General features: G+C 38.1%; 1 protein-coding gene across 3 annotated transcripts in view; it reads right to left on the bottom strand.

Moving 5' to 3' along the window:
- Positions 1–9,394, bottom strand: part of LOC125275331 (tubulinyl-Tyr carboxypeptidase 1-like) — a 92,870-nt gene extending 83,476 nt beyond the window's left edge. For all 3 annotated transcript variants that reach the window (XM_048202176.1, XM_048202177.1, XM_048202175.1), the window contains exons 1-6: positions 9,153–9,394; positions 8,135–8,512; positions 6,397–6,485; positions 5,038–5,094; positions 4,091–4,165; positions 2,970–3,351 (exon numbers count right to left, since the gene is read on the bottom strand). In XM_048202176.1, the coding sequence (XP_048058133.1) occupies positions 2,970–3,351; positions 4,091–4,165; positions 5,038–5,094; positions 6,397–6,485; positions 8,135–8,512; positions 9,153–9,158 (987 nt within the window). In that variant the 5' untranslated portion in view covers positions 9,159–9,394. The remainder of the gene's footprint in view (positions 1–2,969; positions 3,352–4,090; positions 4,166–5,037; positions 5,095–6,396; positions 6,486–8,134; positions 8,513–9,152) is intronic.
- Between the last annotated feature and the right edge of the window lie 4,567 nt (positions 9,395–13,961).

The raw sequence follows: 13,961 nt of genomic DNA, 5'->3' as shown, positions 1-13,961 counted from the left end.
ATAATCAAGTAAACTGAAGCTGCTTTAGTCCAGTAAGTGTTCATCTTATTACTAACAACACCAAAGTTATTCTTATGTTTACTTGATAAAAATGAGTAAAGATTTCACAGCAAAAAGACACGTGAAGCTCAAGCTGAAGGTGGACGTTTGTACAATTATACTAAAAGACTTTTACTTGCCCAGAAACCTATTGCCAACCTTTTGAAGTTCACAAAGAGCACACATTATTACCACGGTTTGTAAAACAGCATATTATTGTGATTAAAAAAATGCATTGGTGCGTTTGTTACAGTTTTTCACAGGCATCAAACATTTGCTTCTCAACAGATAAGGCTAGTCAAGACACCTTGTTTCCACCAGGCAGAACTATGAGATATAAACTTGCAATTGTGAGAAAAAGTCGCAATTACCTTTTTCATGTTTTATCCCCTGGGGGAAACAAGCTTTCATAAGGCAGAGTGATAGAATTGTTTGGGAAACAAAACTTTTCCAAAAAATTCCATTGGTTGCAGGAATTACAATTACAATTACAAGCTTCAGATTTAATGGTACTCTGTGACTTTTTTTATTATTTGAAAATAACAAAATATAAATATTGAGCAAGTACATCATAAAACCATCTTCCAAACTATGTTTTTGTTTTACCCTAAATCACTGTCACATTTATGTTCAGTTAGTTTAATTTTCATGGACTCTTAGTTGTTTGTCTTCAGTCATGTTGGTACTGTTTGTATGGGTTTTTTTTTTTTTTGTTTGTTTGTTTAGGTTTTGGCTTGTAGATTAACAAAGAACTTTTATTTTGGAATTACCTCATCTACCTTCTTTTTCCCTTGGACTAAGCGTTACTGAACAACGGACTGAAAAGATTAAATTAATTTTTTGCAGAATTTTTATTTGTTATTTCTTGTTTTATTGTTCCTCTCACTATGTACCTGGCCTCCATACAACTCCTGGGCCAGTAGCAGATGGACTGTTCGCTGGGGGAATGTACCCAGGACTTTTTAGATCTGGCGTGCCTTACACACTATGAGGACCACTCACTCAGTGTCTTCTACCACACCGGCCTAAGCGATCGGTCCCCGTGAGGACTTCGCTGCCTATGTGGAGTGGGTGCTTGTGCATAATGTACTGGATTTCATCATTGGCCCCGAGGAGGACACCAGCCCCACTCCTATCCCAGAGTCCAGCTATACACCACCGCGTGAGATGGAAATGACGCCTGAGCCCACCGCAGACAGAAAGCCAGTGCCAGAAGGAGCGACTGAGTACACGTTTGACCAGGTGTGTGAGCCAGCCATATCATGCATTGTTGTGGGAGTTTTAGTATTGATCGAGGGAATAGAGTTGTCCCCGCCCATACACCCCCCACTGTGAGTGAGTTGTTGTTGGACTCGACTGTTATTTCGATTTTGCCCCAAACAAACCCTCTCCCGCCCCCTCTCCAGACCTTAGCCTGTCCTTCTACCCAGTCTCCACTCAGCCCCTCTGTTCCCCAGCCTCCTCACAGTGCCTCAGCCTCCTCTGGTCTTCCATGAGCCAGCTAGCACTGGGCAAGTGGATCCCCTGGCTCTGCTCCCAGCCACTGATCCCATCACTCCACCTCTGCCCATTGCCCTAACTCCTCCAGCTTCGCTTCTTCCTCCCTTGCCTTCAACAGGGACCATCAGGGTTAAGGCTCCACCGGGCTCCCTCGGCCTGCCGGCTTCACCTCGGTCAGCCTCTCTGTGACTATGCCACAGACCTACGAGACGTCTAATGAGTTCCATCTCTCCACCGCTACGGCTCTGTCTATCTCCGCCCTACCCCCAGCTTCGCATTCCACCTGGCTTCCCCTGCTCCGGGCTTCTCCTTCTTCTCCTTCTCCTTCTTCCTCCCACCATCTTGTTATAATAAGTAGGAAGTCCACAGTAAAGGCCTTTGCACACTGACTCCGAAATTCGCATGCGAAACTTTCGCACGTTAAAAAATAAATTCGACCTCACGTTATGTCAATCGCGTTTGCACACTGCATCCGAAACTTTTGTCCGTCAAAAAAATATTCGGGTCAGGTTCGATTTTCTGCGTTTTTCGCATCCGAGGCACGCATTTTGAGAGACGTTTTGACAATTCAGAGCCACCGTATGCGAACGCAAAAATCCAGAATGCCATCTGACAAGTTGATCCACGTCTTCTACAGCACAAAACAGCAGCACTTAATGACAAACAACGTGCGGAATACAAAGATACAGAATATAAAGACAGATTGTGCCAGTAGTAAAGCATCAAACTGGGGCACTGACATCCTGAAGTAAACTTTGAAACGCTCGGGATAATCCCGCAGCTCCTTGATGAAGTGAACTCTACTTTTTCTCTATGCAATCTCGGGATTGAATGGACCCAATATTTCCTCTTTTTTTTCTTTTTTAAAGAAGAGACGACAACTAAATCGTGGTCACTGCTTGAAGACTTAATTTTGTATTGTTTCGCGATTTTTTTTGCAACGCATTAATTTTTACGCCTCGGACTCAGTGTGCAAGGTCTCTGTGCGTGACGATTTTTTAGGTTTACGAATACGAAAAAACGCATGCAAAAATTTTGGACTCAGTGTGCAAAGGCCTTAACTTAACTTAAATTTTCCTCTAACGTGATTCTTTTGTTTATATGCATCAGTATGTTTGACTCAGACAAGTGAGTTGAGAGAGACGGCATCTTTGTCTCGAGTGGGCGTGGTTTCAGAGCAGACAGCGGACACGCCCCCAGCATTTAAGAGCAGAGAATACTGCTTATTTTTTCAAGATTTTGATAACTTATTTCATTTACTTGCCATTTTTTTAATCATTCAAATTTGGCTGGGTGGTTAATAACACATTTTTTTGTGGTGTGACAAACTCAGAACACATTTTAATATTGATTTACACAGACTTTAACTTTTAAATTTTACAAAACAATGTATTAGCAATACGCTTTAATTGTAAGCGTATCATCCATACCTTCAGCCTCATATCCCGGGTGTGTCTCTCCAGCTCTTTCCTCAGCTCTTCTTTGGACAGCTTGTCCACATCCAGTACCGAATGCTTCCACTCTATCTGCTCCACACTGTGGGGATCATGTGACACATAATGACCGATCTTGACCTTGCACAGCGTGTGCCAGTAGCCCCGATAGGCCGCCTGAAACTCTTGCAGGAGGTCGCTGAGGGTTTTGTACTCCAGCGGTTTGTACATCAGGTCCTCACGGCGACTGATGCCCAGAGCACCGAAGCGGCCCCCGCTGTGTACGCCCAGCACAATGTGACGGAAATGACTCCCTGAGAACTGTGTTTTAAAGCTGAGAGGAAACCGCTCGACGCTCGGCATGCTGTTGGTGAGGTAACTGACAGGTCAGCTGCGTTAAGTGTTATATTCGACAGACAGCTGCGTACATTAATGAAATGAAAATTCATCTTCTTTCTAAATGCATGATTTATCCTTGTATACACTACTTACAATAATTACGTTTTGTATGTTAATGATAAATTAAAACAGCTGTTTTCTATATGAATAAATAGTAAAATGTAACTTGAAAAATTTGATCAAATCTGAATTTTAAGCATCATTACTGCATCCTACATCCATTACTCCATCCTCTTGTTGCCTACATTCCTTTCTGTCACTAAAATGTTTAAACATTACTTTGAACATTACTGGATGACTAAACTGGATTCTGAATTTATTTTGAGCATCCAGCAGCATAAAATAATTATAGACCCTTCTCAAATCCTCAATTTATGCCAGAAATTTAGAGTTTAAATCAGTATTTAGGCCATGGCACAAAGACTGCGCTTGTCAGAGTTACAAGTTGCTTTTTTCTAGTACTATTGGATTGTAGTGCCTCCTTTGACACCAAAGATCATGTCATTCCCTTCGACAGATTAGATTTGTGGATAAGCATTAAGATGGTTTGGATCTGTCTGGCTGCTACCACTTTGTTTGTGTTAAAGTGGAAGTCAAATCACAAATGGAGTATGGATTATGGAGTGCCACAAGGCTCTGTATTAGGTCCTCTGTTGTTTTCATTGTATATGCTTAATATATTCAATCCATGTTTCAGTAAATTCCAAAGTGAAGGATACATTCCGAGGATAACGGCTTCCAAACATTTGATTGGTAGAGATTCTCTTGTCATTTCCTTGGCAATGTCCATTAATCTGAGGAACAAATTGAAGGTAATAATGTAATAAGAGTCTGAATGCAAGTAAATAACTATTTTTAAAGCATCTGATGATGGCAATTTTCTGTTTTTCAAACATTCAAAATCATAATGATTATTGTGCAGGTACAGAAATATAGTCTAACAGGCTTATTTACAATTAGCTGTAACGTTTCTATCACTGTCATAGTAAAATAAGATTTTCTTTATCTGATATCATTATTAAAGCCATATCAACCTCTGCTGCTTCCTGCTACTCTGAGCTATGAGTTTCTCATCAAATCATAGTTACTTTTGACTAATTATGCCCTGATATGTATAATACATTTGTTTAACGTATTGCTCTAGACTACGTTCAACACTGTCAATACAATCAACAGTCATAACCAATTTTAATTTTTCCACCACAAAATGTCCACCATATTGATTATAATTAGGTCAAAATTATTTTAATCTACTGATTATATAATTTATTGTGTCAGTTAGAGTATTCTAGAAATTGACATGCTCTTCCAGGTTTATTTACAAAAGTTAATTTGTCAAATGTACTTAATAGAATTAAACACAAATGTCTATGTGTGGCATTTCAAATATTGATTATTAATAATATGTTTCTGGAAATATAAGTTTTGCGTATGTTTATGGGTAAATTATATGGAAAATTACATATATTTTTGGAATATCATTCCACTTTTTATTTCTATTTCCTTAAATTTAAATTACAATGATGCATCCTTTTGGCTACCGAAATTCAAATTCAATTGAATTGAAATGTAAACGTCTCTCCGAGTTAAATTCTGCATGACTCTCATGGCTTTTATTTCAAGGATGAAATTAAAAGAAGGGGGCAGATGTGTGAACTGGACTTACGCTGTGAGCGGCCTGCTCTTCTTGATCTCAAAGAACTGTGTTCCAGTGTGATTGTATCTGACAGACAATGTTAAGCACAGAACACAAACAATCTGCTGTATCACCAGAGTTTACAGAGAATAGCCTATATTAAGAGACAAAAACAATGTATCATGAAAGTGTATCTATTGCTTAACTAAACATGATCTTTTGACAAAATAACATATTAATAATCATATGACAAATAGCTGTGACATACATTGGGTCAAAATCACATTCAATCACAGACTGCCTGTAACGCTGAGTCAGAAACGAGGGAGAGCTGGATCCAAATACAGCATGTTATTTATTTACAAAAACACAAACTAACTTAAAATATCAGAGAAACATGGAACATCAGGAGCAGAACTGAAAACATGGAGCAATGTGGAATTTGTATATTGAAGCACATGATAAATGAGAACCAATGGTGTTTAAGCATCTTTAGCTGCATCCAAATTTAACTTGTGTGTAAAGCAGCGTTTCATCCCATGTGTTCAAGAGAACAAAATCATCACTTCCTGGGAAACTGGTGTAAAATATCAGTAACAAAAATGGAAGTTACTGCAATTGGGATCTTTTTTCCTCCATTCTGATGACAGAGTTTGACTCGTTTCAGTCAATTGATGTTTCAGAACCACCAAACCAACTTTTGAGATGCTGTGATGCGATTGGTCCGCTGGATAAGTCCAGTTATCCAATAACAGCCTCTGTTGAGGCAAAGTCACATGAGTTTATTGTTGCGCATTGCGGGATTTATTCAGTAAATGAATCATATTTTTATGTGCATTTTATAGAAGTGCATCTAAGCATTTCCATTCAGTATTTTTATGCATTATCCCTAAATTCACATACAAATATGTGGATGGAAACATTTTGCTATAGGAATCATATCTGGTCTGACAAGAGTTCGAACTCAACACATTATAAAAGGACAACTGAGATTACATTTCAGTCTGTTTCTCACACAAAACACTTGGACTATGAAGGAAAGTTATACTTTAATACTTATTTGCTCTATGATTTTTGTCCTTTTTGGAGTTTGCAAGCATAAACCCTATTCCTTTAACTGAATTTAGCTACAACTTCTGATCCAGACTTTATCATGCATGTTGGTCAGGTATCAGGGAACTCTTCACTGACATGTCAGTTTGTGCTTAAAACGACAACAAATATCTGCCAACGGAGTCTGAAAAATAAACCCTTTGAATAAAGTTTATTTTTCTGACCCATTGACGAATATTTGTTCTTGTTTTAAGTACAAACTCACTTAAATTTGGCAAAAATACTGAGTTAGAGCATGATTTTCAGCAGTGTATGGCAGTGAGTGTGAAAGGATACTGCAAGTCCCTGATGTATTTCTGAATGGCTTCCAGGCGATGAGGAATGCTGCTGCTGGCCGGGAATGTAGGCACACTTGGTACTGGAATCTACAGAGTCACGGAAGAGTAAAAGCAATCATCTGGAGAACGATATCACATTACTGTGACTAATAAGAGACCGCAGGCCAGGCTGATCAGTCAATGTCAACAGATAATAAACATTTAAGGTTTTCAGTATTTACTGTTGTGCTGTTTATATCCGGCACTGAACCAGTAACAGTGTGACTGTGCAGCTCCACTCACTGGATACTGATTAGATGCGTAGGATTCGATCAATCCACAAGGGATGGATTAAAGGAATAAAGTCACAAAGACAAATGGAAACCAGTCTACAAACTGCTGATACATTACTGATACCACTATACAGTGCTGCAGGAATGGTGTGTTTCTGTCGGCCAAAACACATGAACAAGTTGCAAATTTCAATAGGATTTTGGTTAAACCCCTGAAATAAGGTCTGTGGTGAAAAGCTCATGATATTCTGACGTTTTATTCTATGACAAAAAATACATAATTGATACCCTCTTGTGATTGTTTTAAAGCCTTTACTTGTCTTGAAAAAGTCTAAATGGGACTAGAGGTTGTGAAGGACATTAAACATCAACCGAAACTCATCTACTCACTAGTCGCTTTCACAGTTAATAATCAAGCTCTAGCCAAACTATTTTTACTCAAAGTTTCAGGGAAATTGTTTTTATACAATGTTTATCATGCAATTATGACTTTTTTTCACAGAATTCAAAGTTTATATTTCATCATTTTGTTTTGTTTTTTCACACCATGAAAAAAAAAAAAAAAAAGTAATAGAGTGCAACAGTCGGTTCCAGAAAAAAACTCAAAAAACATTAATTTTCTCCATAGGGAAATTGATTTTTAATGATAACTTGTAAGCCTTTAAGAATAGCCCTACACAAGGTTGTAAATCGATAGTATTTGCTTCTGTTGAAAGCATCAGCCCACATTATTTCAGCTTATTTTTAAAATAATTGTGTTTAACAGTGGAATTAGTGGTGAAAATCTACATTATCCATGATGCTGTACAGAAAGTTACACAAATCAGAGAGTTGGAACAAGCAAAACACGCCAAAAGAGATGTAATGATGTTATTAAGTCAGTCTCCCTATACGCTCTCAAAATACTTATGTTTGCATATGCATTTTGCATTAAACTTAAAACATATTGTTTTATATATATAATCAATATTTTTAAATAAGTAGTTGTATATTTCTTCATATTCATCATTTTTCATTTAGCATCATATTATGCTGTTTGCAATGCTTCATGGGATTGTAGTTCTTTCATTCACTAAAGCTGTTAAGTTCACAGTCTTGTATTTTTGTCTGATTTTCAAATATTTTTGGGCTTCAAATCAAAGTTTGTATTGTTGATTCTCCTCATAGCTGCTTGGTTTGGTTCATGGATTATAACTCTTTAACAAAGACTTTTTGAAATTCCTATGGGAGAAATGAGTGGAAGAAAATACTTCTGGAACCAAGTGGACGGCACTAATGCACTCTACTAACTTTTTTCTCGCAATTGCAAGTTTATATCTCACAATTCTGACTTTTATTCTCATAATTTTGAATATAATTCACTTTTTTTATTCTGTGGCCTTAACCCTACACGTGTGTTTTGCTGATTCAGAAGAAAATTGACAGGATGTTTTGACATTGTTTTGGTGGCTGTGAAAGCTCTACCTTGGGCAGGTCGCTGGTTCCCCGTATCCTCCTGCCCAGCGCTTCTCCATCCGGGTGGATGCGGGCCACGTGCTGCCACATCTTCTCCCAGGTCTCCTCATTTACGGGCAGACCACCCCTATTAATGATGAACGGGATCCCACCATCCCTCTGATCTTCTCCATCATCCTCTTGTTCCTCGTCCCGCTCCTCGACTCCCTCCAAACTGAAAGCAGTCCGCAGCATCTTCAGCCCAACAGAAGCACGCGGTTGGCTCAAACAAGTCCTGATTCCTGCCTGGCTGTGGACGATTCTCCTCGGAGAGGAGCCGTGATGGAGCGCCCCGCAGCAGGACACCGGCATGGACAGGCAATGGCACACGGTCGTAACCCTCACCTTCTTAAAAGTACAGTTTAGAAACGGTTGGAGGCCTGACCCGGCTAACAAAATAGATTCTAAGAACGTTTTGTTGACATACGCATTACATTATATAATGAAAACATTGAATCTGAATGTTCTCTGAATGTTTTACAAACATTACTTTCTATAATGCAAACATTACAGGAATGTTGCTTTTGAATGTTCTCTGAATGTTCTGAAACAAGTAGTAGCATTTAAAAACATTTTAGAAAAAAGTCTCCATGAATGATATAAATAACACTTTTGTGCTAATGTTTTCAGAACGTTATTACTCTGAACGTTCTATTAACGTTACTGGAAGGACGTGAGAGAACCTTTAGAGAACGTTCTGAGAACCTCCTCACCTCACCGGGATGGCTGGGGTGTCCGAACAAACACTGACCCCCAGCCAAAACTCTGTCAACATATGTCAACCAGCATACTAGTTCGATTAACCTACAAATGCGAAACCTTTTGCAGTTAATCAGTCCTGAAATCCCATTATACTGACTATTTGCTGATCACAGACTGATCTTGTACAGAAAACATCGTGTTAGAAGAGAAATAAACAGCATTTCATCTTAAATTCAAGAATTAATTGTAATACGGAGAACACAAGTCTCGTGGATGCGTTAAATACCGGCATTGAGCAGCATTACAGACAATGAGGCTACAGACGCTCCTCTGACGTCACTATACCGCTGTCCGGGGCGTCAGTCTCTGTCCTTCAGGCATTTAAACACAACACGATGCAGTACAGTCGTTTTCCATGTTCAGCTTCATTCTTCTTCGGTTTGCTGTCCGAGCCATCGCCCTGTCAGATCACAGATCCCGTTATACGGCACTGATTGTGATGGCCGATTCTTGAACGATTCGTTTTGAACCGTTTCCTTTTAATGATTCGAACGAACCGATTCGCGAATCGTTTGTAGATATCGCTTTGTGTAGGTTAGAGTAAAACTGAGATTAAAACAATATTGTTACATTTGGAAATAATACTGTTAATAATTAACATATGTTTAATTGGTTATGAATTATTATTGATGTTCATAATGTTGTTGTTATTAATATTGTTGTTGGATAACACAACATTGGGCGCTTCAGTATAACACAATAATGAACACGTAGTGTTAAACAACAAATTTACATCAACACGAAAGTAAAATTAGACGCGGAAACTTCTGTGAACTGTTTAGAGTGATGACTCGGTTGGGAACCAGTTCATTGAAACGAACCGTCCGAGCGAACCGATTGGCTAAAATGATTCGGTTTTTCCAGCGCTGAAGACGTGATCGACTCTCCCCAAGCCCTGTTTGATGCGCATGCGCACAAAGATAATATCTGGTATGGAGTCAATTCCATGCCACATACCTGCAAAACAATCAAGTTTTGCAAAAGAAAAATAAAGTATCGAGCAAAACAAGTAGGTTTTTTTTTCAGACAAAAATAAAGAATTGCAAAATTAAAAATAAAGTATAAATAAAATAGAGCAAAAATGAAGATAAAATTAATTGCAAAAATCAATGAATGCTGTAAATGCATCTTTGATCCTATTTTATCTGCAACAAATGTATTATTATGCAACACATTTTCCATGGTGACATACTAGTACATTTGCAAGGCTCCTTTTTTTCTGCGTTTCAGTCAAGTGTGAGCTCGCAATACCATTTTCACTTTGCGTTTTACTTTTCTGTGCGTTTCACTTTTGGCATTGTTTTAACATGAGGGTGGAGTCAAGGGACTGGGGTGTGTACAGCAGGCCTGGCCACGCCTCCCTCGAAGTAACATCATCATCTTGAGACGCACCATGGCTGAGCAGAGGTGTGCAGGTTGATCGTTTCCTTTTATTCACTACCATTAAAATGTGTATGGTTTCATTTTGTTAGCGATATGTGTATTAACAGCATTTGCTTAAATTAAAGAAGTTAGAGACCAGTTAAGTGTGTTAGTTCACCCCAAAATGAAATTTCTATCAGAGAGGAGCAAATCTATTGCCAGGGAGATGGACACCGCAAAGATGGATGCTGAAACTTTTGCAGCTGTCACTGTTGTCTTGCTTTAACAATGCTTTTAGTCTTTCTTTTAATTATCACATATAGCACAAAACTGAATAGATACTCTGATTAAAATATAATTTGCCATAATTATTACATACATTAATTCATATTACATGCATACATTTCAAATATTTTTTTAATGTGTCAGCTTTTCAAAACGCTAGTAGCCTATATAGCATATGACTTATGACTTAAGAGTTTTTATCAAATGAGGCTAAATTGAAATTATGTTGTTATAGAAATGTCACATATATATCACTGTGCCATAACATGTTCTCAGAATAATCGGGTAACCTTTTAATTTACACTCTGTGTAAAGCAATATTATATATGTGTTCTGAGTTTGTCGCACCACAGAAAAATGGTTTGAAGCCATGGATGATGAGACCATACCCAAGGACACAAGCAAATCTTTAACTACAGGCTCTCTCGTGTACGTCGTTGTGTTGAGAATGTTTTTGGAGTCTTGGCAAATAGTTTTTTGACAAGGACAAAGGCAGCTTGTGTCCTTCACAATACCTGAGAACTGAATCCCTCTGTTACACCTACATGTCTCCAAGTCTGGTGGATCAGGACGACACAGACACTGGTCGACTAATTCATGGAGCTTGGTGGGAAGAACCAGAATGCATGTGCCTGATTGCAGCTTCCTCAGACAGAAATTCATCTTTGCAGGTAAAACAAGTGCAGCTACTTCAACACAAATGGAGCAGTAAGCTGGCAAAAGAACGTAATATCTTGACTTCTTATTCATCCTCCACACTGCCATACCCTCTACCAATCTGTTTAAAGGATTAGTTCACTTTCAAATAAAATTTTCCTGATAATTTACTCACTCCCATGTCATCCAAGATGTTCATGTCTAAGAAAGACATGCTGAAAGAATCTTCAGTCGAAAAGAAATGAAGGTTTTTGATGAAAACATTCCAGGATAATTCTCCTTATAGTGGACTTCAATGGCCTCCAAACAGTTGAAGGTCAGAATTACAGTTTCAGTGCAGCTTCAAAGGGCTTTAAACGATACCAGACGAGGAATAAGAGTCTAATCTAGAGAAACGATTGCTCATTTTTGGTCATTTTTGTATAAGTTTTATATAAACAAATGATCGCCTTGCAGGTCCTTCCGCTTTCCGTATTCTTCAAAAAGCTTATGCTGTATGTAGGGATGGGTATCGTTAAGGTTTTAACGGTATTACTACTCTTACCGATACTGCTTATCGATCCGGTACTTTAACGGTATTCTTATCGGTACGGTGTATATTATATATATATAAAGAGCTGAATTAACATTGCTTTATATTATATAGTGTCCGGCATTTTTGGTGTTTTATGTAAGATACAGTAAGAACATGAACAAAGAAAGTAAAACAAACTGACAAATACAATAAAACAAAGATACAAATGAAATAAAGTGCTTTCATTTGTTCATGTGTTCAGGTAATATAGACCTAGCCTATAAAAGAAATCTAAGTAAAGTAACCAAATGTAAAATAACACTGCATGGTTTTCACAGTATAAATTAATAGATTAATGCTTATTAAAGATAACTATATCCAGAAGAAGCGCTGTGAGTGATTTTAATCACCATTAAACAGGGCTTTCATGCGAGCGGCTGCGCGCGCTGTAACTGCGTGAGCGCGATCTCTCTTCTGGATTGCGAAAGCAAAAATGCACCATAGAAAAATGTCCTAATATTATTGCATACAGACACAGCTGGCGAGATAGTATTCGCAGGATAATGTCTATATAGCAATAATATATGTACGTGTATTTTTTTCATAATTTCTCCAGTACCGATAGCAGAACCGTTAACGTCACAGCTTATCGATACACCGGTCTTTCAAAATTTAGCCCCGGGGCCAATTTAATACCGGGTTTCGGTACCCATCCCTAGCTGTATGTCATACGCCTTCCATATACTAACGGAAAAAATGGAACTGGCGCTGAGTTCGTTCCGTACTTCCGAAGGCGTAGGAAGTACAGCGTAAGCGTTTTGAAGAATACAAAAGCACAGTTTTGGCGGAAACACTTGGAAGACTTGTTTATATAAAGCATATACATTTACATTTTTTTCTAAAATGAGCGATGGTTTCTCAAGATAAGACCCTTATTCCTCATCTATTATCGCTTAAAGCCCTTTGAAGCTGCACTGAAACTGTAATTTTGATCTTCAACCGACTGGAGTCCAGTGAAGTCCACTATATGGAGAAAAATCCTGGAATGTTTTCATCAAAAACCTTCATTTCTTTTCGACTGAAGAAAGAAAGACATGAACATCTTGGATGACATGGGGGTGAGTAAATTATCAGGAAAATTTTATTTGAAAGTGAACTAATCCTTTAAGATGCAAAATACAAAAAGATGATAATAAATTAAATGCTACATTAAAATACATTTTGTTTTGTTTTTAATTGTCAGATCAGCCACCCTGGCAAATGCAAAATATAAAATACACAATGAAATAATTTAAATTACTATTAATTTTAAATTACAGATATACATACTACTCCTCATCATGGACAGTGTGAGCCAACTCAATTATCTGCCATTTCAGCTCCTTCGCCTTGTTGTCTGGCAGGCTTTATAGACAACTTTGATGTAATGTAAAAACTCATTCTCTGATTCTCTGTTCTTGGGGGACTGTGATGTTAAGTGAGTAGCCAAAACTGTTGTCAGGACTTGTCATCAGGGGTGCAGGGGTTGTGGAGAAAGGACAGGGTGTGGTAATACTTCCACTTGGGGAGGTAAACACAAGCGAGAACGGTGTACCAGTTCTAACGCCATGGCAAAAGCTGAAACAAAGCTTTTGCTATCTGTTCTGGCGTTGCTGCACAGACGAGCACTGAACACTATTTAGAGTCTCGTTAGCTTGGATAGCCTGAAGTTGACCCTGACAAGCTTGATTGCTAAAAAAGTAGCGTTTCTGTCCAAGCGATATGGATTCTGAAAAACATTCAATGGAAACTGCTGTATGTTATTTTATTGAGCCAGTAAGGTCAAAACTAGACAAGGTTGTAGATGTTGTGTTCCTTGATCTACAGAAGGCATCTGATACAGTAAATCATTACATACTCTTATCTAAATTATCTTATTTCAATTTTCAGCCAATACAATGAAATGGATTGAATCTTACATCTAGTAAACAGTGCACTCGGATTGAAGCGCATATATCTTCCCCAAGAGATTAATCCACGGAGGTTCCTCAGGGGTCTACACTTGGGCCTCTACTTTTTAGTTTGTACTTGAATGACCACATTTAAATGTACGCAGATGACACTATTTATGATTTATGTATTTATGTCATGTACACGATTTATGTACATGACAAAACGAAAGAACAGGTTGCATATAAATAATCATTTGCAATGTCTGAAATTTCTGGTTGGCTTACT

Source organism: Megalobrama amblycephala, linkage group LG9 (genome assembly GCF_018812025.1).
Source record: "Megalobrama amblycephala isolate DHTTF-2021 linkage group LG9, ASM1881202v1, whole genome shotgun sequence".
NCBI lineage: Eukaryota > Metazoa > Chordata > Actinopteri > Cypriniformes > Xenocyprididae > Megalobrama > Megalobrama amblycephala.
Note: the sequence above shows the minus strand (reverse complement) of the source record. Positions and strands in the feature narration are given on the sequence as shown.